Source organism: Charadrius vociferus, unplaced genomic scaffold (assembly GCF_000708025.1).
Source record: "Charadrius vociferus isolate BGI_N301 unplaced genomic scaffold, ASM70802v2 scaffold14, whole genome shotgun sequence".
Lineage (NCBI taxonomy): Eukaryota > Metazoa > Chordata > Aves > Charadriiformes > Charadriidae > Charadrius > Charadrius vociferus.
In genome coordinates, this window is record NW_009648876.1 from 9,421,309 (window position 1) to 9,443,462 (window position 22,154).

General features: G+C 44.7%; 2 protein-coding genes across 2 annotated transcripts in view; one reads left to right on the forward strand and one right to left on the reverse strand.

Moving 5' to 3' along the window:
- Positions 1–1,111: 1,111 nt before the first annotated feature.
- AREL1 (apoptosis resistant E3 ubiquitin protein ligase 1) lies at positions 1,112–18,187 on the reverse strand. Its single transcript, XM_009886972.1, has 19 exons — positions 17,937–18,187; positions 16,685–16,744; positions 15,801–16,027; positions 13,834–14,071; positions 12,690–12,859; positions 12,430–12,610; positions 11,530–11,777; positions 8,250–8,327; positions 7,607–7,748; positions 7,080–7,201; positions 5,248–5,323; positions 4,763–4,872; positions 4,062–4,241; positions 3,811–3,936; positions 3,485–3,614; positions 3,339–3,397; positions 3,059–3,148; positions 1,885–2,060; positions 1,112–1,706 (listed from the first exon to the last, which is right to left on the reverse strand). Exons 2-19 carry the CDS (start codon positions 16,698–16,700, stop codon positions 1,604–1,606), a joined length of 2,472 nt encoding a protein of 823 aa, XP_009885274.1. The 5' UTR covers positions 16,701–16,744; positions 17,937–18,187; the 3' UTR covers positions 1,112–1,603.
- A 3,701-nt stretch (positions 18,188–21,888) lies between these two features.
- Positions 21,889–22,154, forward strand: part of FCF1 (FCF1 rRNA-processing protein) — a 4,983-nt gene continuing 4,717 nt past the window's right edge. The window contains exon 1 of the mRNA XM_009887031.1: positions 21,889–21,991. Coding sequence (XP_009885333.1) covers positions 21,889–21,991 — 103 coding nt within the window. The remainder of the gene's footprint in view (positions 21,992–22,154) is intronic.

Here is a 22,154-nt window from a genome sequence, read left to right on the forward strand (position 1 = left end):
TGGAAGAAATCCAGCATTTCCATAATCCAGTGCAAGCTTACATTGCAGACAGTAGTAATGCAGGTTTCTCACACTTTGACTCCTGCATGCCTTTGACTCCCGACCTGAACTGTCTAAGGGACTGTTGAGAACGTAAAGATCTTGAATTTTGCTTCACTGAAGAACTCATCAAGATTCCCAGATTCCCCTTCCCTTTATTTCCCTGGAAGGGCTGAATGGACTGCCAGCAACAATACACCCCAATCATAAGCTTACTTCTCACGCTGGTCTGCCCACTCTTCTCCCCACAAGCCAGACAATGGTGAGTGCAGGCTGTTGAGTGATCACTTGAACCAAGTTCTAGTTAACGTTTTGTGCTGGAAAGCCAGCAGCACTGAATGGAACAGGAGAAAAGCAGAGCTGAAGAAAGAAGGTAGGAAGATTGGGAGGACAGAAAGCCAGCTGCTCTCCAGGCACCAGCACCCCTCTGGAAACTCTGCCTGAAATGCAGTAGAGAAAGAGAAGCCTCAGGCTGCTGCATGATAGAGGTAGAAGCCAAGACCCTGTGGGATGCCTGGGTGGAGGTACCACGTTCTGCCCAGTACCATCACCCCAACAACAAATGCAAGCCCAGTGCACACTGTAGCTGCTTACTGACCTGTCACTGTTACTACATAACATACATACCCTGAAGGTGAATGTGGGATAGGCATTGGTGCTCAGCATTGAGGGATCACGCTCATGCCCATGCTCTCTCTCCTCAGGAAGGGAAAAGAAGGCAAGGGCATGGAACAGCTTCCTGTGCAACATCAACTGTCAGAAACATTCAATGGAGGATAAACTCCTCTTCCAGTTCATTTGCAGAGGCTCATTACCAGCCACTGCTGGAGAAGGACGCTTCTGCTGCTGGACCCTGCTGGAGGTAGTACAGGATCGCTGTCAGGGCCAGCACTTGTGCTCCGATGAGATTGTTCTCCCCTTTGGGTTACTCCCTCCAGTGAATACTGCCCATTTTTCTCTGTGGCACAGGAGACAGCAGTATCCAGAGCAAGATGGAGGAGAATCAGAAACCCTTCTGGGTGAGGTGCTAAAAGGATGGACAACCCTATACTCTTCATAAGCCAGAGTTAGATGAGCTATCGGGGAGCATCACTGGGGAAGTTGAGCCAAGACATGGAAAATTACTAAGGCTTCCTGTGAGCCAGGCTTCCAGCAGAGCTCCATGCTGGTCTTCCCTCTTCCTCCCAGAGAGCTACGATAACGGCAGCTCAGCACACCTCCTGCACCTCGCTGTAACTTCTGCTTACGAACTTCATCTTCTCACAGAAGGACGGGTGTACATGGTGCAGGGAAATCAGTATCTCCTTGATAAATGCACCACAGTCCTTTTGCTGTTTCACATTGAATCAAAGGGAGAATGAGGGAAAGGGAAAAGATGAGCTCTTGATGACACATTTGGGATACGGAAAGGCCACGTGACATCTTCTGGATGACAAATTCCTTTACATGGAATCTTTGCTCTGCCTCCATTGCCCACGTGAAGGGAAGGAGATCAAGCAGAGGACTGAACCTGGGTCTTGCCACGAAGAGCCAGGAGGCTAAGTGGTCTCCTGGAAAGGGGAAATCACAGCATGCCAAAGCCCTCACAACCCTCGCTGATAGCTAGCTGCAGCATCTTGTGCACTTCTTCATAGGAGTCATACGTAGGGAGGCACAGCTGGTTAAAACTGTAAAACAAAAGAAAAATTCAATTCAGACTAGATCTAAGAGGGGACCATCCCCATCAGCTGCTTTTGGATGGGTTGACATGAGTGTCACACACATTACATGCTAAGTGCACCACAACCAGCTGGTGCCATTCCCAAAAGCACAATGCAGAAAGTCCTACCACCCCAGGATACTTGCCAAGTGTGGGCTGTCGGCAAAGTACTGTGAGTTGGAGCCGCAATAATCTGGAAAGATGGACAGAGTGCAGCAAACCCTCCTGGGGGCAGCTGGGAGGAACCAGTTGTGAACTGCAAGAGCCTGGCCAGCTCTTCCTGCGTGAAACTGGAGACGACGGTCCAAAACCACCGCATGACCTGTTAAGAAACAGGAAAGGTAAAGCCAGGTCAGCCAAGCAAATCAAATAAGCATATAAGCAAGTTGCAAGAAGATCAGTCAATTGCCCTTGCAAGCAAGTGCTCTAATAATAGTCAGATTTTTTTTTTGTTTCACCAGGGTGACACATAGAGGCAAGTATTACAGTTTCTTCTTATCAGTTAAGAGATGTCCCACGCTACTACCTCCCACCAGTCCTTTCCCTTAAAGCAGAAAGGCTTCTGCTCTCCCTACAGGGATTTTATTTTTAGAAATACCTGCATAGGCAATGAGGTAGGTTTACAGTGCAGAAGCTCATTTGCTTCTTGCGCTATGCTAATCTTTTGCTTTTTCACATCCTCTGGTACTTTTGCAGGACAGTGGAACCATCCCAGTGTTTACAGCTAGAAGTTTGTACTCCCAATCTGTTTTCATCTTGGGTGTTTTGGCAGCTTCCATTATTTTTCTAAATGAAGTTGCTACCATTCCCATACCCCTCCCACTGGGAAAGGCAGGGATTGATGGGAACAATTACAGGGTACAAATTTAGGCTACTGCATCAGTAGTCTTTACCACCGCACTGAATTCCAAACACTCCACGTGGGCTGCAATCATGATCTTCAGGCATCCCTTAGAGATAAGTATATCACCATGAACATCTTCAGTAGCAATAATTCCCACCAATTCCTCCTGATTCCCCGCTGAACTGTTCTTAATTAGTGCTTTGTTGGATTTTCTTAAGACCACCACTGCTGCTGGTTTTTTTCTGCTGGTAACAGATAAGCATCATCTCTATAGTCAGCCAGGCTGAAGGATATCTCTGAGGGGGGAACATTATTTTCTAATGTGTGCAGTCCTACTCCTGACCCCTGAATATTCCAGTTTGTCCTTCTGGAAGCCTAATTTCCAGCTAAGAAATCTGTTCCCAGTTTAAGTTGTCTTCTACTGCAGTTGGGATAACTGTTTTCAGCAAGCAGGAGGGAGAAATCCTTTCACTTGCCTTCTCACGGAAGTGCCAAGATCCTCCTACCACTACAGCATGTGCCTTGAAGTCACAGACGCTGATATCTCCAGTACCGCACATAAGCAACTGAAAGGCAAGAAAACTGCAGTCAGAAAGTCAGGAGCCCAGGAACCAAGGCAACAGCTACTGTGCAAATCACAAATGTTTAAAATGCTTAGAGAAGAAACATTCTGGCTTTATTCCAGATCAGAAAGCGCTTCATTTGTCAGAGAGGAGGGGAAGTAAGGATAGAGATGCTTAGGGCAGCAGCAATTACCTCAAGCTCATTCTCATCAAAAATAGCCAGGAGGTTCTCAGGAACTAACTCGTTAAGGCCTGGAAGAGAAGAGGAGAGAAGAGCAGCAAGTGCTATCCCCTGGGAGATAAAGGCAGAAAGGAGCGGGGAGCAGACAGCACTGTTACCTTTCAGGAAGTGATCCACCTCCTCCCTAACCTGATTGGCCAGCCTGTATTGCGCAAGCAGATTTAGATACAAGATTTTGTTTTCATTGGTCACTGGTACTTGAGCACCTCCCGTCACCAGTTCCACCACCTGAAAAGAGGAGAACACTTGACACGAGCATAACCAGCAGCATTCCCCAAACCTGAACTCCCAACCAGAATAAACCCAAGCAAGGATCTACTACCCAGAGTAAGCTCAATTTTCTGGGGTACATAGAGTTCTCACCCTCCCCTGCTGCAGGCAGAAGGGGTTAAACTATCCCACCCTCAGGAACTGCTTCCCTCACCTTCTCCAGTTGTCCTGTTTTGCTATACTTCTCTTCAGCAAAGACCAGATCCATCTCACTCACATCATTGTTCAGTATGAAACAAACTTTGGATTTATAGAATTCTGGGTCATCTGTTTCAAAATACTGTGTGAAAGAAAAAGGCGGCAGGGACACGGAATTAACCAGGAGTCTAGATCTGCTTCTATTACACCAACATTCAGCCTCCACCGAGATCAACACAGGCTTCAGACAAGGCTGGGAAGCTTTACCTTATAATGCATACGAAGTCCTATGATCTGAGCCAGGAAGGATCGAGTGAAGCGAGCTCGAACCAGTTGTTTGTAAGCACCTCCCAGAGATGATTCATAAAGACACTTTCCTACTAGGCGACCTGCAAATTCATACACTTTGAGTCGTAAATATGTGGGACGCCCTGGATTTGGATGCACCTGCGAAGAGGAAGCAAAATGAAACATCCAAGTACCAGACCAGACTAGCACAAATAGCAAGTATGGGACCAGTTCAAGTCACTGCATCTCTCAGGCTGCCCCAGGAGCTTTAGTGTAATATCCTCAAAGCCAAGCAACAGAAATAAAATGCCTGAGCCTGCCTAGGAAGAATACAAAACGTTTCACAGGCCAGAAGCTTTATGACAGCAAAAATGGATTCTGAAACATTCAGACCCAACAAAACCTCCAGACGCTCCGATGCCACCTCCTCTTGCCCAGAATTCCAGTCTTCCCTGCTGACTGGGCACCCTCTGCTGTTCATTCAGCCAGTTCTTTGACACTTCAATAGGTTAAGACCATTAAGCAAAGCTTTGAGAAAGGCACTGGAAGTGACTGTGCAAGCAAGCTAAAGAATAAGTAAGGTTGCACACCACTTAACTAATTTAGCAGCAACATTATTTAACTAGCAGCATGTCAATGCACGCAGTTCTGTGCATTCAGCATGGGAACCGCAGACTCACCAAGGCCTGGTTGTTATCACTAAAGCGGGTGAAGAGTTGATTGGTGGTATCAAATAATGCTTTACAGATGAGCTCAAACCACTCTCTGCGTGGACCTCCCCAGTCCAAAGCTACAAGATAAAACAAGCTTGGTCATCCATAGCCCATCAATTCAAGAGTTTCATGCACGCTGCTCAGTATTACCTGACGCAAGAGCTCATCGCAGTGAACAGCTCCATAGCAAAAAAGCAGTACACACTGACTCCAGAACTCTAGGTTCTGCTCCCAAACCTAGTCTTAATATTTTTCCCTTGGGCTTCAGGTCCCTACATAACGTAGGGAGAGAATAGCACCAGCAGGATAATTCACTAACATCTGTGAGAAAGTGCAAGGGCTGGAAAGTCACAAAAGATAGATATGCTACAAGAAACCAGAATTTCAGGCTAAAATTACTCTACCGTCATTCCTTTCACTACCTCCTCAAATATGTTCACCGGATAACTCACCTTCTTCATCCTGAAAAATCACTTCAAAGTTTTTGCTCCAGTCAGAAACAGAAAAATTTCGTGTTGCTTTAAAAGACTGCAAAGAAAAAAAAAAAAAAGAGGAAAAAAAAGAAAATAGCAGCAGCTGTTACTGCTTGGCACCCCATAACCACTATGCAATCCTTCACGTGTAGATGGGCAATTTAAGCAATACAAAACTCAAGAAACAGTCTAGTACTCTAAAGAATAAAAATGAGAATTAGGAACTCCTAAGGTCTAATTCTTATTTGTCCAAAGCCATAGAAGCCAGTTCCTCACTTTCTATTATGAGACACATTATCCACATAAATACAGCTCATCTTAAAGCCAGTGTGAGGTCTTAGCACAGCACAAATGTATCCATCTCAAGACTGCAGTACAGTATTGTTTAAAGTATTAAAATGCTTGTGGGAAGGAGCAATTTCTGTAAAGCACTGTCAACCCACGAGTTAGATTTAAAAAAGGAATGTTTCAGAGAGCATTAGAAAATAGCCTAAAGGCTTCACTGAGTCCATACTTAACGCAAATCACAATGCAGAAAAGTAACAAAATATTTCAAGAGTCTAGAACTTCCTGTGTCCCAGTTCTGGATTCCAATTAAAGAAAATTTTAAAAGCTACACAGCAGTCCTCAATCATACGGGTATCTTTGGCTTAGCTTATCTTCAAATAGGTTACAGCAACACGCTAGTCACACCTCTGGACGAAACACATTGGTCACATTCATTGTGCCTGTCAACCTTGGACACTAAAGCTTACGTGTATTATTATTATTATTATGGCACTAAACTTATTTTGTCCTACTAGGCTGTAATACCACTGCTCATGACAGTGGAGGAATTTCCAAAACAGCGGGAAAAAATAGTCATGGAAATACTGTTTAGAAGTGATTTTGTAGCAAGCTATTACCCGAAACATAATCTCGTAAACACTGCAAGCTCATACGTGCAGAAAATATTCCAAAACACAGATTTACTGAGTGTAAATCACAGGAAATCCCAGCCACTCCTGCTTTCCCCAGAAATGTTCTTTTCCATCTTTATAACATTACTGTTATAAGACATGTGGAAACAATAAATCAGGGTAACTGCCTGCCCTGCATACACAGTATTTCGAATGTCAGTTACCAACTGTATTGTATGAATGACTCTTTCTGAAGTTCGACTTCAGAAACACATCAGCTCAGGCCAGCATTAGTGAAGACTTAACTCAAGGACTCTACAAAATATTTTATCATCACACTGAAACACTACTAGAAGCCCGTCGATGCAAGAGTTTCATGCATGCAGCTCAGTAACACCTGACTCGACAGCTTACCTCACTTAATGGCTCTGTACCAGAAAAATGGTACAATTTTCCAAAATCGGGTCCAGGTGAGACAGTCTCTCTCTGGGCCTCAGGTTCCAATGTAAAGTGGGGACAGAATAGCACCAGCAGATTTCCTGTTTTTACAGGCTATGCATGCATTTACCCTAGACATCTCTCAGGGCTTGATTTACTCTGCGACGAGTTCCTTACAGATTTATCAGAGCTGAAGTTTCCTAATTACTTAAGAAATTGATCTGATCTTAATGGCTGTAGAGAAGGAACACAGCATCTCACACAATACCAAACCCAAACACAGCAGAGCTACCTTGAGATCATCTCCCTCAGCCCCCCGTCTCAAGCTGTCTACTGGCATCTGCCTTGAAACAGAAGGACTAATCATTTTTAGTGTGGTTGCCCCTAGAGCGTGCCAGTTTGGATTTCTTAAGGCACTGAGCAGAAGAAGGATGGAGGAGCATTGGGCTTACACAAAATGACATGTACACTCACCGACTCCAGCAGACAGTGACGGCTGACCTTCAGCGTGACCTTCGAATGAGGTCTTTTCATATGCACCTGACGTAGCTCTCGCTGAAAGAAGTTCACTTTGTCCTGGAAGGTCTCCGAGCCTCCTGAGAATGGTGACAATTTGGGTCAGTCCTGAGCTGTCAACACCTTGAATATCTAGAAGGCATTCCTAAGACTAACTGCACAGGTCAGCTTTACAGCCCAAGAATGAGTTTATTACAGCAAAGTTTGGAAACAGAACTCTAAAGGCAGTTCGCAGTTAGTCTTGCTGACATTCAGATACTCACAGGTGCACTTTGAAAGAGCCTGACAGAAAAGCCAAACTGAAAAGGAACAGCTGGCAGGATGAAATACATTAATTGGAAGCACCAACAGGAACAGAACATGAGACTCCAGGAATCAGTTCTCATCACAGGTCATTCAGTGCTGACAATTTTCATTCCCAAGGGAAACTAGCAGACTCAAGTGCTAACTTCCTGACTACTGTACCCACCTCACCACACTTTTACCTATGTTTTTATGCAGGGAGCGAATGAAAGTGGCTGCCAAGATGTTCCTCTCCTTGCAGCTGAGCTCCACAGGGGGTTGGATCCCATCATCCACCACCAGTGTCAGTAATTTGTGCACAGGGTCAGGACCAAGGTATGAAAACTAGCAGCAAAAAGATGCAAGAAAGGGTAAACCCATCATGCAGAAGGCACAGCATGTTCAGTAGACAGAGCAACACCACTTGCACTCTAGGACTTTCTCTGCTCACCCACGCAGATGCAGTTAACATTCAGTTCAAGCATCCGGATTCCAGATAGGAGGCTGCATCAAAACTCACACCCTAGCCTAGGGGCTTCAATGGACACAATCACAGCATTTTAGCAAGGTTATGATGAAAAAACAAGAGAAATGCAAAAGAAATCAAGATTTTTGCCTAGGATTGGGACAAAAGGCAGGAAGGAGCGATACAATTGGCTCCTATCCATAAATATTAGCAGAATTTAGGCACTAAGAGGGAATTCCAAAGTCTGAATTTTACGCAACAAAATGTTGCTCTTTGGGTGGCAGCCCTTCTCTCCAAAAGTAAAAACCAGAATGTCATTCACAAGGACCACAAGCTAATAATATGGAGGTGCAGCAACAGACAGATGGAAAGAGCCTCACCTTTGTCCCAGGGCATACTCGAAAGGTGAAAAGGCGCCATGGAATGATTTTCAGGTAGAATTCTTTCACTGAGAATTGCTGAGTAACCACAAGGAAAAGAAAACATTAAAGGTCACACATCTGTAAAGGGTTGACCCTGAAACATGAGGTAAAAGACAGATCCATAAGGCCAGACCTCCCTCCAACCCCAGGGACAGGTTTCTGCAACATTTGGTGACATCCTACTCTGGCACAATACATAAAAAGGTTCAAAGCTGTACAGAACTGTAAGCAGCTTGTCAGTGAGACTTCACTGCGTGCATTTACGACACATACGGGGTACCAGCATGACACAGATTTTACAGCAGTAAGCCATTGTGTTCACTAGAACATCACCAGTCTAATTGGAAGGCCAAATTAAGTACACTTGAGAGGCTGAATTCAGGACAAGATTGTAATGCATTGCCAAAAAGGGTTTGGAAAAAGTCACACTACCTAACAGAATTATTGCTACCACTCCCTGATTTTCGCAACCATTTCAAACAACTTTTTGCAATTGCTAAATCCAGGAGATTTGTAGAAATTTTCTCTCAGTGTATTTCTGCTACAAGAAATAACTACTAACTGTGGAACGGTCACCTTCTGGAGAGAAAGCTAAGATGAAATTTTAGCATCTTTAGACAAAACACAAAACCATTTCCTGCACAAGCCTGTTTTAGCTGCAATGACTGGAAAAAGTGACAAGCAGCATTTCTCCAGAAACAAAGCAAATATGAACAGCACCCCCTTAAAGAAATAACAACATAGTAACAGTTATCTACTGTACAGGACAGATGCTCTAGGAATATATAGATATATCCAGGGATACAATTACGCAGGCAGCAGAACTGCACTAACTTCGGCACCTAAAGGGAACCTGCAACGAGCACCCACTTCTGGTGATCTTTTACAAGGTAATGCAACAGAAAAAGAGTACAAAAGTCCAGAACAATATTCCAAGGATTAAAGGATGCTGAGCTCACGAGAACCCAGCACTCATTCCCAAAGTCAGCTCTTGGAGCCACATGCAGCTGAGATTTAGAAATCTCTAGCAACACCCTCCATCCCATAACAGTTTCACAGCCCTTTCTCTCTTTGTCAGAAAAGCAATTCCTGCATTAGTCTTTCACTTTGATATTTATCACCGCATTTTTCAGAATACATTCAGTTCAACAGATTAACCATAGAATCATAGAATACCAGGTGGAAGGGACCTCAAGGATCACCTGGTTGAACCTTTCTTGGCAAAAGCACAGTCTAGACAAGATGCTCCAGGCCCCTGTCCAGTCAAATCTTAAAAGCGTCCAATGCTGGGGAATCCACCACTTCTCTGCACTTCCCTGGGGAGGTTATTCCAATGGCTTATTGTTCTCATTGTGAAAAATTTTTCTCTTGAGTCCAATCGGAATCTCCACAGGAGTAACTTGAACCCATTGCCCCTCATCTTTTCCATGTGACTCCTTGTAAAAGGGGAGTCTTCATCTTCTTTGTAGCCACCTTTTAAATACTGGAACATGGTGATAATGTCTCCCCTGAGCCTTCTTTTCTCAAGGCTGAACAAACCCAGTTCTCTCAGCATTTCCTCGTATGGCAGGCTTCCCAGTCCTCTGATCATCTTTGTGGCCCTTCTCTGGATCCTCTCCAGCTTGTCCACATCTTTTTTGTATAGCAGGAACCAAAACTGAATACAGTATTCCAGGTGCGGCCTGACAAGCACTGTGGGATGACGACTTCTTTATCTCTGCCGATGATGTCCTCGTTGATGCAACCCAGCATCCCATTGGCTTTTTTTTTTTTTGCTGCAGCAGCACGCTGTTCACTCATATAGAGCTTGTTGTCCACCAACGTCCCTTTCCACAGAGCCGCTCCTCAGCCTGGTAGACCCAGCCTGTGCTGCACTCCTGGATTACGTTTTCCTTACATTTGTCCTTGTTGAACTTCACAAGGTTCTTGTTAGCCCACTCTTCCAGCCCATCCAGGTCTTCCTGCAGGGTGGCTCTCCCTTCCAAAGGGTCAACTTCCCCACTCAGTTTGGTATCATTGGCAAACTTCATCAGGGTACACTTGATCCATCACCCAGATCACTTATGAAGATATTAAACAGTGTTGGGCCCAATATCAATCCCTGGGGGATGCCACTTGTGACAGGTTGCCAGTTTGAAAAGGAGCTATTTACCACCACCCTCTGGGTGCAACCTGTTAGCCAGTTCCCCACCACTTGCACAGACCACTTGCCTAGACCACAACACACCAGTTTCTCTAGGAGGAGGCTGTGGGAAACTGTATTGAAAGCCTTGGAGAAATCCAGGTAGAGAACGTCCACCACTCACCCCACATCAGTGGAGCAGGTTACTTTGTTGTAGAAGGCGATCAGGTTTGTCAAGCACGATTTGCTCTTGGTGAATCTGTGCTGACTTTTCCCAGTCTCGTGCTGCATTTGGCGTGTGATAGCCCCCAGGAGGATTTGTTCCATAACTTTCCCAGAGACTGAAGTAAGACTGATGGGCGTATAATTTCCTGGATCCTTCTTTAAGCCTTTCTTGTAAATGGGGGTGACATTAGCCTCCTTCTGGTCTTCTGGAACATCCCCCAATCTCCATGACTTCTCAAAGATTATGAAGAGTGGCCTCGCAATAATGTCAGCCAGCTCTCTTAACACACTCAAGTGGATATTGTCAAAGTAAATTTAAATTTATTAGTAGATTTTGTGGAATTTTCTTTCTTACTATATTTATTCTTTATATATTTATTTACATTTATTCTTACTATAAGAGAATCCTCAGTTTCTCTTGAATTGCTTGAATCCTGTTTCTTCTACTTTTACATCTACCCTTTGTCCTCTGACCAATTTTTCCTTTTCTTTTCCTTGAAACATTCAAGAAACAGGACAAGGACATAAAATCTGAGAAGTGCCTTCTTGTATGTTCTGATCTACAGGTATCGGAAACTGAGAAAGGGAATTACAGGTCTGACCTGACCAGAGGAAAGGAAAGGCAAACAGAATATCTATTGAACAATCACAGAGAAAAGTCCCAGTAGGCTTTGGATCGGATCTAGAAAGACACATGCAGTCCTAAAACTTCAAGGAGCATTTTAACGTTATTCTCAGTCATGAGCTCATATTTGTTCTCTAGCCTTAGACAAACCTTTTTTAACCAAACCTAAGGCACCTAAATCTGGAGCTAAGATATAGGGCACAAGGAAGTTCTTCAGTTGCAGTGTACTTTAAACATGCACTCAAGAGTGATAACTTTATATCTACCTTAGGTGACACATAGCAGTACACTTTTTTGGGTTTCTTCACTTTCTCAGGGGTTTGGCTGTCAGAGGGAGAATCTTCATCTTCATCCTCAGTTGCAGTAGAAGGACGGCGCTGAGAGGAGCTCAGGTGCGTTAGTGGAAGTTGCCACTGACTGTTGGTATAACTAGGAGCATCATAAAGGTAGGCTTCAAAGTAAATACTGACACCTGAGGTGGACACATTGCGTTCTACAATGTTCTTTTCATTCTCTGAGGGAAATAGATACAAAAAAGAGTTCTGTAAATCTTAACAGAGACCAGAATTAAAAAGTAAAGAATCCACAAACCACCACCAAATTAGTTACTATGATTTTAAAGAAAAGGCTACACAGCCAAAGGAAAACCTGGTCAAGTTAAGCTCTGATAAAGAGAACCCAGGAGCAGGATGAAAAGATTTCAAGACAGCAGTTTAGAACCTCTGTCTCAAAACACCAGCCTGAAGGCGTAGCCACATGCCAGCCACATTGCAGGCTGGCTCACTCGTGAAGAAACCAGGAATTATAAAATTGTAAAAAAGCACATAGGTTACATGCAGTGTTCTCATCCATATAGCTTAGCGTACAATACGTGACTGGCTTGCTTACAGTATGGCTCAGATGCCAAGTACTAGCAAGCAATAAAAATTGCCTGATTTCAGAGGTAAACCTTTTATCTGCTTATGGAGCAGAGAGTATCAGCCTTCAGAGATCTCCCTTGTCAGCAGCAAATTCATTTACCTTGGCATTTTTAAATGAATAGGCATTCCTTTAACAATTAAGCATGGCTAGCCTGGAGGGAAGTCACATTTAGCTCTGCTACACAAGTGCGCAAAACATCTTGTAAGGATGCCTGGAGGAAGAATATCGAGTAGCTCTTGACTCACCACTTAGAACAATGATGTCAAAATCACCATTGCTTATGGGCTGGTTCTGGTAGGAGATGCAGGCGTGGAAACACCCCCTACAGTGCAAGGTGAGTCGGAAGAACACTTCGCAAGTCTGCCGATTGGACACCACAGACTTCTCAAACACAACATCAGAGCTCTCTTCTTCTTGAGGACCCAGCTAAACAGAAAACAACTGAATAAGAGGCAGTTCGCTAGCTCACCTGAAGTCAAGCAGCAAGGGATGAGGCTGCACTCACCTCATGGATGGAGACGCTGTAATTGTGCTCATCTATCAGGGACACAGAATTGCTGGTGGGATTGTCATACTCATCTCTGGGAACTATCTGCAGAGTGTGCTGCTGCCCACAGGTCAGCACCAGAGTGGAGAAATGGCCGACAATTTTGGTTTTGGAGGGAACCACCATCCCTGAAGCAGACAACAACAGTTTAGAGTCAAACAAATTCCAAGGTGAAGCTACAAAGAGCTAAAGAAAAGCAACTAGGGGCACAATAACCTTGAAAATGGATCAATTCTAAACACATTCTATGCCCTTACATTCAAAAATCAGAGTATCTGAACACTGAAATACATGGTATGGTGCACAGGGTTTGCCTTGGGACAGAAATTTAATACTGATAAAGCAAACCTAGCCCTCTAAAGAATGCTTTTTCCACTATTCTAACCTTCAGCTTGCTCCCACTGCACATACAAAGTACAAGTCGGCTGACATCCGAGGAAACCTGCAAATTCAGCTTGCCAAACAAACTATAGCAGGGAGGGTACCTGAGTTAAATCTGAGCTTCCTCTTTCTGAAGGGGTATCTTAGCAAGCCTTGCACCATTCACCATGCAACGGAATAGAGGTACTTTCAATGCACACAAAACACAAAAGATGCCGATTGGGGTGAAAAAACAAAAGTAGAAGGAAACAAATTTAAAATGGACAAAAAGGAAGCATTTTTAAAGAAGTGTAGAATCAAAGATATCAACTGCTCCAGGAGCTTAAAGGAATAGAGTAGGATACTCAAAAGAGGAAGAGTCAAATCATGACAGCATTTCCAATTCAGATACAAATAAATCAATACTTTCACAAAAGCCATTCTCTGACTCTAATCTTGAAGAAGTTACTACAAAACGCACAACATGACATAAGTGGTTAGGGAGTTTAAACAGCACTAACGACCTATTCTGTAACGCAGTTTCTATTTTGCCACATACTGGTAGTCACAAGCATGTTTTAGTCATGGGTCTATTGCCAGGATCTACACATGGCAAGAGTAAAATGGTGAAGGGTAACCCTTTCTCTGTCACCTACCTATTTTAGCTGGAAACACATTTACCTAACTGTCTCCAATACCTCCAAATCTACTTTGAGTCATTAGAGGGCCACTTAGACCTTACCTGGTTGGAACACCTTGTAGTAGGGGCTGTAGGCCACATTCAAGCCACCAAGTTTTACAGTGATCTCGTATCTCCCAGCCCTGCGCACAGTGAAGGCCACTTTCACCACATTGGAATTAGGCTCCTGAAGAACTTCCTGGGTTACAGGAATATCAATTGCTAGCTCCACATGGCAGATGTGAACTCGCAGCCCCACAGGCCGGTGAGCAGGGAAGGGTTGCCCATTTTTATAGAATAACTGCACGGGAAATGGAGAAGTCCAGGTCAGCAAAAATATACAGTGCACAGAAGAGAAAGCAAGTTGCCTTGGGGAAACAAGGGCAAGAACCCCAGCTCAGCAAAGGAAAAAAGATTAACACCCAGCTCTGTCACCCAGGCTGTGTTCTCCCAAGTGAACAGGGCACAAGTGGGCATTGAACAGCCTTATTCTCTTTTGTGCTGGGGTTCAAATGAGTGTCCTGAAAAGAACAGGCCTCTAGGCATTTCTTCTTTGCACTGTTAGTGGAATATCAGAGCAGACTCCAAGAGAACCCACTACCAAAAGGAAAAAAGCAAAGCCACATCCTTTCAGAGAAACAAGTAGATCTTGTTTGTTTGTACAGCTAAGCTCTGGAAAAGTTCTCACCAATTTGTTATAGAAAACAGTGTGGAGAAGATGCTGACCTAAGGAGCTGACCCAGTCTGTAGTGATAAGATGCACCAGCATGAGCACAACATGTTAGATAAAAATCACAGGCAGCTCAATCACAGAAGTGATCTGCCGGACAATTTCAGAAGGTAACGTACCTCGACAGTACTTCCTTACAAGGAAAGAATTATACCTTGAAACCGTATGTGCACGGCGCTTCAAGAGCCAGCAGCTTGTCAGCCAGATCCTGCCTGCCATCTGCAATCAGCCTGCAGTCAGCAAAACGTTACTACTTTTTCCTGTCCCTAAATAAGGAAGGGTGTGGGGCCTGAAGCAGTATGTATCTTGACTGTCAGTGCATGCAACAGCTATTGTTGATGAATAAGAGGCTAAGCTAGTATGTATCTTGACTGTCCGTGAAACCAGTGCATGCAACTGCTATTGTTGATGAATAAGAGGCTAAGCAAATGGTAGACAAGCATAAAGTAAGTGGAAGAGCACACTGCTGGAGCCACCATGAGTGAGAGTCAGTAAGGTGAAGGGAATAAATTTAAACAGCAGGAACAGAACAAGTTCCTTTTCCCCTTCGCTCTTTTTCACTGCCTGCCCTGGGGTTCAAACTCCTCACCCTCAAGCAGAAGGGTTTTCCTCGACTTCCGGAGAGCAAAGAGTACGGCAACCTAGCTGAACCTTTCTTCCTATTTTGATAACCATATGGGTGGGGAACGTGGGACAGAAAGGTGGTCACATGAACCCACCAAAACCTGTTCAAACTTTCTCCACATAGCTCCAAAATCTCAGTGTTCAGGCCCCTCACCCATCTAATTTCTATACTTGTCCCACTCCCCTAGACTTTTGGGATTGGAAGGAAATCAGAGTCCTCGGCAGGCTTTTCCAGGTCAGACAGAATAACACCCAATTTTGGAGGAACGGGGAGTGGCCATGAAGCTTTACAGCTCTTGGGTTGGTAAAATGCCCACTCCCACGCTCCCAACTTCAGCTGCACAATCAAAAGATAGCACCAAGTCTGTTGAAGGCAAGACTCAGCCCACTCACTTCCCAGTAAAGGAAGCAGTAGATAGGACAAGCCTGGTCTCCTCCGGCTCTTCAGAGGATTCTAAAGAGAGGGAGATAAGATTTTAAGGAGTGCAAACCTCAGATATGTACTTACAGAGTTCTGCAACACAGTTACAGGAGCCAGAAGTCATAAAGAGATAGCTTTCCTACTCCTAAGTTACATCCAGTTTGGCCCCAACAAAAAATATTTGAAGAGCCTATCCCTAACTCAGACCTCTGTTCCCACCCCCAAAACTGCATGGAAACAGAAATATTCCCTTACATGCACTCGGAAGGCCATGCTATGGCCCACCTCATAGGGGTCCTTCCAATCCCAGGAGATTTTGCAGGACCGGGGATCCAGATAGTTGCCTCGCACGTAGTCATAAATAGTTCGCTCCCCTCGACGTTCCCGGTCCTCATGCTGAAGGAAGCTGACTATACGTGCGGCAAGCTCAAAGAGGAACTTAATGGTGAAGAAGAAAGCTACCACAGATACCGTGATCCCACCTGCAGGAAGGAGAGAACAGAAGATGGTTGCAGCAGCATGGCTGAGTCACACGTCAAAATCCCCTATGCATCAGCCCAAGAAGCCTTTTATTAATGACATTCTACTCAACTGCAAATTAGGTGTTTAAGGCAGAAGCTATTGTGTGAACACTTATGGTTTGTGTTATGCTACAAGTAAGGTTAGAAAATAACAAGTCCCTTGAAACTCTGCAAATGACTGCAAACAGAGGAAATAGGTAAAGGTGGTAGAGTCTCAGGTATGGCTAGCAGACATCCCAACAGAAGCACGGAATTCCCTTTGAGTTGCAAATTAGAACCACAGAGATTCCTTCAAGGGAAACAGTCATATAAGCACACAACCCCTGCACATCACGTTAAGGCTGGATTAAGAAGCATCACGGAAGCAACAACCCTGCACTAGTTCTTGAAAGAAAAAGTAAGGGGATGGCTTAGGAATGAAGTCAATGGAAGGACTTTAGGAACAAGAAGAATGGTGGGGAGGCAAGTCTGCCAGGTGGAGGGCACAGTGCCGGGTGACAGTAACTTCATGTTTGTTAGGTAGACTCTGAACTAACATGAAAGCAGAGGCTTTCAGGAAACCCTTCTAAAGCCTATGGAGAGGTCAACAAACACAGTGGCAGCCTTTCCTTCACTTACCAATAATGTAAAACATCAGGTCCCTTCGGTGAGACACACAGCCGAGGATCACAGCTGCATCTAGAACACAAAATAGGCCAAGTCCAGTCCAATGACTCTTCCTCACACACACTGGCCTAAATTTGATCTACGAATCCTCAAATACCTATCGATCATCTATCTTCCTCTCCAAGGACATCCCTAAATCCCATTGTTCCATAAGACTGTGAAATATGCAAACAGCACAGCATGCTACAAAGAACAGTTCTCTCTCCACCACAGATTCCCATTCAGATGCAGGGATCTATAAGAAAGACAACAGATTATCCCCAGGAACCAGTGAGAGAGGGCTCTGGGTAATGCAAGAAGGAGCTACTTTTTGCAGGATCACCAACTTCGACAGCAGCGGCCAAAAGCCACTCATCAAACTCTCACACCTACTTGCTTCTGCAAGTCACAAAGTTAACTTCTAGTCTGCCATGAAAGCACATCACTGAGCCACCACCAAAACAGACAGAAGCTGACCCTCAACCAACAACCTTAGAAGAAAAAGCTATGGAACAAAAGAGTTGCAGACAAGACCATCCCCATTTGTTCAGAACAAACAAAATCCTTCTAGGGCAGAGCTGAATCCATTTTTTGCCCCATAACGCTACTATGGAAAGTATGAATGCAACTGGAAAACAGTCCATCCATGGTTTTCTACTCACTTCTGCAAAGTGGAACCTCTCCACTGAAACTCTTGCTGATCAACACATCAGCTAAAACCTTGGGTTTGGACACTATTAAGATTACAGCAATTTTTAGAGACACCAATCTAGAATCAAGTTCTCACTGAGGGGACCGCTAAACAAACATGTAGTAAAAAGACCACACCTAGAACAACAACATGCTGTTTGGTTGATAAGACATAGCTGACAGATGGAACAAGAGCAGCAGCAAGGAACGTGTGTGACAATTAGACAAACAATTTGGCATACACTAATGCATACAATATAGCTCGCCATGTCACCATTCAGTTAGTGAGAAGCTACATTGTGCATTCAAGCTGCTTTTTCTTCTTTTTGTTTGTTTTTTGTTTTTTTTTTAAACAAACACAAAAGGGGAGTTATTCATCAGTCATCTCAAACAGCAGCAGCAATGGACATCAGCATGCAGAAAGCTTAAATGAGGTATTTCCCCTGAACAATAGCCATGACTTTCCAGCCCAGCAAATCCCCTTTGCTGGCCTCCACAGATATGCCATCCCTCCAACCAAAGAGCAATCACATACCTTTACACAAGTGCCCATGTTCTAAAAGCCAAAAGGGGGGTACGCATCCTTCCTCTTTGTGCCCAACACCGGGGCAAAGGTCAGCAAGAAGAGTCCATAGAGAAGATTATCACAGAAAGAGAAACCCCTGGAACTTGCATTACAGAAGCATTGCTGAAATGTGAGGACCTGAGCACAGCAATTTCTTCCTCTTTGTGGAAAAGGGTTGTCCTGCAACGCTGTTCCCTGCAGCTTGTCGTTTGCTAGCTTCCCTGGAAAAGGAAAAAATGGACAGAGAAAAGTTAGATCTCTCCATTGTTGTGGACAAATCTAGCAAGTATAAACATGTGAGAGGTGTAAGATGCAATAGTATCACTAGACATCAAATCTACAGGGGAGGTGCTGTAAAGCTGTTGCTGTTGATGAGGTGGTAGGCTTCACCATAGCCTCAACCTCCACCTATCACAATCTCATTTCATTATACAACCCTCTGAAACTAGCAGGTTCAAGATGGAACAAAACACATTCTGCCCCCATAGGTTCTGTTGAAAAGCTAAGAACCTGTGTGCTATTCATGAGGACTGCTAAGATCAGGTACCACTTCAAGCCTTCACACCCCACAAAATGCCATGTACTATTCTCAAACAGATTTTGCCCAGATCTAGAGGGCTATTTACAATCAAGCCTAAAAAAAAAATAAAATAAATCTTTTAAAGTTCTTGGACCCCAAAGCAAACTAGATATTTTTTTTGCTGCTGCTGTTGTTTTAGGTATTCAGGAAACTGGTATCCTCACAAGGATTTTCAGTTTCAGCAGCATTACCCACTAAATTATACTTTACTGTCGGGTTTGAGATAAAAAAAAAATAAAAATCTAACAACAAGGATTGATGCAGCCCACAAAAACCAGGACATACGCCAGAAGAAAAGCCACGGAGCCTACACAGTCAGTATCTACTCATTCAGAACACAGATTATATAAAGTAGTGAGAAGGAAATGAACAGACCCAGGCTCACCACAGCAGCTGTCTGTAAAGACAGTCACCTCTTCTAGGGATGTAAGCGATATGCTCCTCCTGCCTGCCATACCACCACCTCAGCAGCCACTTCCTCCTTACTCCCCCTTCATCTACCTTCCTCTTCAGACGTCTCTTATTTCCCTCCATCCCAGTCATCATACAGATCTGGCTGCCTTTGCACATTTCCACTAAGCTTTCTAATGCACATGAAAACCGACAGGTAAGTCTGTGCAGAGCTCCAAACGCGCTGCAGAAGCAGCCAGACTCTCCCTGCCTTTTCCTCCCCCACATCTCAAGGAAAATCCCACCCACTCAGCTATTTTCTTCTTTCCTCTGCTTGGGCGAACAGTGTTGCAGTCCCCAGGGCATAAGTTCTCGTTCTCCTCTTAGATGAAGCTTCGGGTTTCTAAACTCATACCTCTGTGTATTAAGAATCACAGACCTCGCAATTCCCTTGCTATTTCAGTTCTTTCACAGTACATATCCAAGATGTGCTACAAATGCCTGGCTGAAACTCTGCTCCAGCTTGGCCTGGCTGTAGAAGGTGCATTTCCCTCCTCCCCACACAGCTGCGGAATTTCACAGAAACTTACCAATGTTTCAGAATCTATGAGATCTCCCTCCAGCATCTTACAGAACCAGTCCCCTCATGTCACCAAAAAAACCCCCATCAACACAAAACTGGCACTGTGGGTCCCCCACCTAAGCTCTTTCTGCCTCAGTCCGTAACTCTTTCCTTTCTGCAAAGCGTACCCTAAGTAACACAGCCTCTCTCTCAAAAGCATAAAAAGAGAAAGACCAATCATTTCCACTACAAGGGCTTTTAAACCAATTGAAGCCTGAGTCTCGACCTGCATTGCAGAATTTCAGAGCTCACTGGACACAGAGAGTTAGTTATCTCCCTCAATCAGCACAGCAATGTCTCATTTTATTATCTGTACGTGAAATGGTAAACATGACACCAAGTCAGATGGCCACCAGAGATGATGTGGCCATCATACAATCAACTTCCCTCTAGCATACACACTGCCAGCAGCTTTAAGGATGCTCTTGCAGCTGGGATACACTGGGGTAAAGAAAACCTAGTTGCGAGTAGCTGCTATCCAAGATATGTTGCCACTCATTAGAATGCAGATCTAAATTAAAATAGTGTCTGTGCTAAGAACTGTCAGTTAACAATCTGGGAAATTAATTCTGAAAATCAGCAATATAAGGTGCCATCATAGCTAGGCTGAAAAAAAAAAGCTGAATTGTCCGACAGGTCTTAGTGATCTTGAACCAAGGACAGAGCAAGCAATGGTCTCCTGCCATCTGCAGGGAAAATGGGAATATGGAAAACTTCACCTTGGTTTGACTCAAGGGCAAGTACTGGCATAATCGGGATACACAGCAGGGAATCATAAAATAAACTATATTAGCGCCATTGCTCCTCTCAAGTCAGCAAGGAAAGAAAGGCCAGTAATGGGAATACATTTTGTTTGTAGTAGTGCTGCTGTGAAGTCAGAGGAACACAATGCAAAGCTCCAGAAGAAAGCACAAGTGTAGCCGCACATACAAAAGGAACTATAACACAGCAACAGCACATTCATGTGGCTATAGCTACAAAGCCTGTCGGGGGCATGCTATACAGAACTGATTTACTGAGGTCCTAGGAAATCTGTTGTGCCTCTTGGGTTTTTTTTGGTGCACTGATAAATTTAACTTCCTTTCTTTTCTCCCTTGACAAGTTCCAAAATTAAGAAGAGAGATGGGTTTAAAACCTTTCTGAAGGTTGATACTACCTCATCCAACCAAGGTGAAAGAACCCTTCACCTCTGCATAGAACGTTCTCTCGCTCCATGTGCGCAAATGTCCACCATCAACAGCATGTGTGTCTCATGCCATATACAAGACGACAATTCTGAGTGAAAAGGCACACTATTTTCTCACATTAATTAAAGCACACTCAAACCAACCAATAGGAATGCCCACAGGAACCTAACTTTAAAATACACCCACAGAAGAGTGAAGAGTCAGCACACAAGGCACTGAGCAGGCTCCAGTACCAGCTGTCAAGGACGAAAGCCACATCAATGGCCAGCGTCCATACAAAACAGTCATTCTCCCATCAGGGCTGGAATCCGTCATATGAATTTACACACAAGCCAAATAAAATAGTGACAACAGGAAAAAGAAACCCATGGGAAACCTTTGCCAACTGCCTACATCTTTTCACTGCAACTGAACCACCATCAGGACTGTGAGCTCCTTCTGTTCTCCTTGAACACAGCAAGCCAGCCAGATGGCAACTTACAGGCAGGTCTCATCTTGACACCAGATCTGCTCCCAGGCCGGAACATTCAGCCACTTAACACCCTACACATCCACCGGGAGGACAGATTGCCCCCTTTCTCCTTGACTACTTCCTTCACCCAAATGACTCAGGTAACCTAAGCAGCACCAGGGGAGGTCCACTAACTGCATTTCCTCAAGCAACAATTCAGCCTGGTACAATCACCCAGGTGGAAAGCTGTTCAGCAAAGGTCTCCCATAGTGAACGCCATTCTCCTTTCAGTCTAATTTTCTTCCTCATTGTTGAAGCCTCAGTCACAGTTCCACTGAGGCGAGCGCTTCAGGAAGAAACTCTTGCATAGTACCTCACTGGCTGCATAGCTGCTTTGCCTGACCAGCACACCAGATAAAACCGGTTGCAATTGGAAGATACCAATAGCTACAGGTTCTCACTAATCCCAGAATCTTGCGCAAAAAAGATAACAAGAGGGAGGCCTCTCTCTTGCCCTGCACAGGGCACTAGAAACCAAGTGCCCCGGACTAGTCCAAGAACTTGGAGAACGCTTCCTCACATGTGCAGAAAAGGTATTTTGGGTCAGACTACACCACTGAATGGCTGCAGAAAGCACAGCTGAAATTACACTCATTTGCCAGGACTTCAGGTCACAACTGCTGTCAGCAACGATGGGTAACGACACCCCACGGCTTTCCACCAAGAGGTTCACGAGCTCCAGCGCAGAGACGCCAGTGACTACATTAACCCCTCAAACCACGCCGGCCCAGCAAGGTTAAGAGAGGTGGCAGAAGACCTCCGGACCCCCTCCAGCTCCACAGAACAGGAAAGAAGGGCGGGGAAAGGGAGGCGGTCGGGGTGCTGCGCTCCCCCCTCCAGCCCGCACCGCCACCGAACCCCGCGGCCCTCCCGCAGGCGCCAGCCCCCGCAGCCCACC

What these genes read in the sequence shown, in the direction of transcription:
- AREL1 (XM_009886972.1), bottom strand. An exon ending in GCATGGCCTTCCGAGTGCAT is followed by an intron (nt 14,072 to 15,800) that starts GTAAGGGAATAT and finishes TTTCCCGTGCAG; the next exon opens with TTATTCTATAAAAATGGGCA. An exon ending in CTTGGCACTTCCGTGAGAAG is followed by an intron (nt 2,061 to 3,058) that starts GCAAGTGAAAGG and finishes GTTTCTTAACAG; the next exon opens with GTCATGCGGTGGTTTTGGAC.